The sequence below is a fragment of the Myotis brandtii genome, unplaced genomic scaffold (assembly GCF_000412655.1).
Source record: "Myotis brandtii unplaced genomic scaffold, ASM41265v1 scaffold550, whole genome shotgun sequence".
Taxonomy (NCBI): domain Eukaryota; kingdom Metazoa; phylum Chordata; class Mammalia; order Chiroptera; family Vespertilionidae; genus Myotis; species Myotis brandtii.
Genome location: NW_005370043.1, coordinates 3,664,456 through 3,668,361, shown reverse-complemented (window position 1 = coordinate 3,668,361; position 3,906 = coordinate 3,664,456). Strand labels below are relative to the sequence as shown.

General features: G+C 53.6%; 1 protein-coding gene across 1 annotated transcript; it reads left to right on the top strand.

Moving 5' to 3' along the window:
• The first annotated feature begins 6 nt into the window (after nt 1-6).
• Nucleotides 7-2,121, top strand: HPS6 (Hermansky-Pudlak syndrome 6). The gene has a single exon (XM_005878314.2). The coding sequence runs from the start codon at nt 579-581 to the stop codon at nt 1,950-1,952; it is 1,374 nt and encodes a 457-aa protein (XP_005878376.2). The 5' UTR covers nt 7-578; the 3' UTR covers nt 1,953-2,121.
• Nucleotides 2,122-3,906: the final 1,785 nt, after the last annotated feature.

Genomic DNA, 3,906 nt, shown 5'->3' with positions numbered 1-3,906 from the left:
GACCGGCTGATGCTGAGGGCGGGGTACCGCCGGCCGCCGCCGCTTTCAGCCACTGCGTGTGCGTCAGGACCCTGGAGCCCAGCGGGGAGACCGGCTCCAACCTGGGCCGCCCACACATCCTCCTACACCATTGCCCCCCTTTCAGGCTACTGGCCTCCCGCAAGGACCTCTTCCTGGTGCCCACTGCCACCACCTTGCCTGGCGTGAGCCACATTCTGCTCATCTGGAGCCCAGGTAAGGGGAAGGTGACGGTGGCTGCCCCAAGTCTTCGCCTCTCCTACAGTAAGAGCCTGAATCCTGGGCGAGGGGACACATGGGACTTCCGGACCCTGCTCCGAGGCCTTCCTGGGCTGCTGTCCCCCAGGCAGCCATGGACTGTACATACCTGGGCCCCAACTCCCCAGGGCCTGCTGTTGCTTGACTTCAGGGGCACTGTGAGCCTGGTGCAGTCCCACGGTGGTACCCGAGCTGTGGGCACCTTGCAGGAGGCACCTGTAGGCCTAGCAGGGTCTGCAGCACTGGGAACATTTCATGGCACTCTAGCCTGTGTGCTGGGCTCCACATTGGAATTGTTGGACATGGGCAGCGGGCAGCTGCTGGAGAGGAAGGTCCTTAGTACAGACCGAGTACATTTGCTTGAACCCCTAGCTCCTGGCACAAAAGATGAGGAAGAGATGGAGACCCGAGGGGGTCTTCGTTTGCTTTCAGCCTTGGGTCTGTTTCAAGTAGTATGGGAAGCCCCACAGACTCTTGAGCTGCCCTCAGCTGAAAACCTGGTGTTTGAGGAAGCCTGCAAGTACTACCAACGGCGGAGCCTGCGGGGTGCCCAGCTCACCCCAGAGGAACTGAGACAGAACAGCGTATTCCGGGCACCTCAGGCCCTGGCCTCCATCCTCCAGGGCCATGTGTCCCCATCTACACTGTTGACCACATTGAGGGCCGAGCTTCGGGATTACCGGGGCTTAGAGCAGCTCAAAGCCCAGCTGGTGGCTGGGGATGAGGAGGAGGCTGGCTGGACGGAGCTGGCAGAGCAGGAAGTGGCACGTCTGCTAAGGACTGAGTTGACAGGAGACCAGCTGGCTCAGCTCAACACCATTTTCCAAGCCCTTCCTACAGCAGCCTGGGGTGCCATCCTCAGGGCTCTGCAGCTCCAACCAGATGGGAATGGCAGGTTGAGGTCTCAAGCTCCCCCTGATGTGTGGAAGAAGGTACTAGGGGGTACAGCAGTTGGAAAGGAACCCCCCAATGGGGTACTGCCCCTCTTTGAACTCCTGTGCCAATGCCTCTGCCAACTGGAGCCACGATGGTTGCCACCCTTTGTGGAGCTGGCACAGCAGCAGGGTGGGCCTGGTTGGGGGACCGGGGGCCCTGGGCTTCCCCTGTATCGCCGAGCCCTGGCAGTACTGGGTGAGGAGGGGACCAGGCCTGAGGCACTAGAGCTAGAGTTGCTTTTGGGCAGTGGGCGGCCCAAAGCTGTGCTCCAAGCTGTGGGGCAGCTGGTGAAAAAGGGGCAGTGGGAGCGGGCCCTGGAGTCTGGCTTAGCCCTCGGCCACTCCAGCCCCCTACTTCGAAGTGAGATCTTCAAACTGCTATTGGCCGAATTTGCCCGGCACCGCCAGCTTGATGCTCACCTCCCCCTCCTGTGCCGCCTGTGCCCACCAGACCTAGCTCCAGCTGAGCTCCTGTTGCTACTGCAGACACATCTCCCCGATGGGTCGGAGCCCCCTACCCCATTCCCTGAGCCTGGAGCAGAACCCCCTCTCACTGTGGGCTTGCTCAGAGCTCTACTGGAGCAGACTGGGGCCAAAAGACAGCCCTCAGGCCCAGTTCTAAGCCTATATGAGGACATCCTCTGGGACCCAGGCACTCCACCCCCTACCCCACCTCGGGGACCTATGACTACCCTCCAGGCATCAGACCACCCAGGGCCAGGGGCCTGGGCACCATCCTGACAGGGCCTCTGTGTGACTGACACAGGCTGAAAATCGCTTCTGTGATTAGGGAAGGATGCCTAGGAGTTGGAGAGGGCCAGTTTGTGCAATACTCTTCTCAGTTCTGGAGCAATGTAAAAATATATGTGTCTGTTAAATATTATGGTATAATAAATATGTTTGGTCTTCATCCTCAGGTTTTTATTCTGGTACAGAGCTCTCCTAAAACCCTTGGACTTCCCCAAGTGATAGGAACATCTTTTGTTATTCATAACAGACTCCTTTAGATCACACCTGCCTTTATGCTAACGAGGGTGTGGCCCCCAGCCGCTGATGGGGCTGGTTACCAGAAAGACCAAGTGATGAGAGAGTTGGAACTTTCAGCTCCATTTCCAATCTCCTGGGAAGGCAGTGGGTTAGAGATTAAGCTCTATCTAGAAAAACTGCTGAATAGGGAAATTTGAGCTTCTAGCTGGATGAATACATCAAGGTGCTGGGAGGGTGACACCTAGAGAGGTCATGAAAATGACAGGCACACACATCCATCCTGTGCCTGCCCTATGCATCTCTCATCTGGCTTTTCCTGAGTTGTATTTCCCAGAGTTCTGTGAGTCATTCTAGAAAATTATCAAATCAATTTATAATATGGGAATTCCACCAGTGTCTTGCAACTGGCATTTTAAAAAAATCTATATCATGCCCGGCCAGTGTGGCTCAGTGATTGAGTGTCGACCTATAAATTAGGAGGTCACGGTTTGATCCCCATTTGGGGGCATACAGGAGGCAGCTGATCAATGATTCTCTCATCACTGATGTTTCTATCTCTCCCTTCCTCTCTCTGAAATCAATAAAAACATTTTTTTTAAATCTATATCATTTTAGCCCTGGCCTAAATCTTTATCAGTTGGGCATCCTCCCATGCACCAAAAGGTTGCTGGGTCAAATCCCAGTCAGGGCACATGCATGTGACTGGCGTTTGAAAAGTGGGCAGTCTCGTGGGACTGAGCCCTTAGCCTGTGAGATCTGAACTAACTCCAGGTAGTTAGTGTCATAATTGAATTGACTTGTAGGACACCCAATTGTGTGTGTGTTCTACAAGAGAAATGACTGTTGATGTTGGAAAATACTCCAGAATTATATACACAGTTTATACATGCATGTTTTTTAAAATATGCTTTAGAGAGAGAGAAGGGAGAGAGAGATAGAAACATCTATTGGCTGCCTCCTACACACCCCCTACTGGGATCAAGCCTGCAACCTGGGCATGTGCCCTGACCCGGAACCAACCCAGCAACCTCCTTGTGCATGGGACAGTACTCAACTAACTGAGCCACATTGGCCAGGGCGGTTTGTGTGTTTTTGAACAGCTAAACATATCAGAGGGTTGTGGGTTATAGAGGGTTGAACCTAAATCTGTTGACTAAAGTGGCCATTTCCAATCATGAAAATAATGAACCCTTATGAGCATTTAATATGTGTCAGGTACTCTGCTGGTTTTTTAATAATCCCTCATTTAATGCCTCTGATAACCCCATCAGAAAAGCACTAATATTATCCCCATTTTACAGGTGAGGAAATAGGTTTAGAAAGATTACTTTAGAAAGATTAGTTGAGATCAGTCAACTAAAAAGTAGCAACTCTTTTTTTATAATACACTAGGGGCCCGGTGCACAAAAATTTGTGCACTGGGGAGGGGGTTCCCTCAGCCCAGCTTGCCCCCTATCACATACTGGGAGCCCTAGGGGATGTCCTACTACCTGCTCCCTGCTCCCCTTGGGAAGCGGGCCTAAGCCGCAGTCTGGCCTCCCTTTGTGGAAGGCGACCGGACGATCAGGGGAAGGCACCAGCCCCATCACGCACTTTTGCAGCCACTGCAAGTCAACAATTGCTGGCTGGCTCCGCCCTGGTTCCCCGCCTCTGCCGCCATCAACAATCATTGGCTGGCTCCTGCCTGGCCCAGGCCTAAAGCCTGTGG

What these genes read in the sequence shown, in the direction of transcription:
- HPS6 (XM_005878314.2), top strand. Translation starts at nt 579, where the DNA reads ATGGGCAGCGGGCAGCTGCTGGAGAGGAAGGTCCTTAGTACAGACCGA.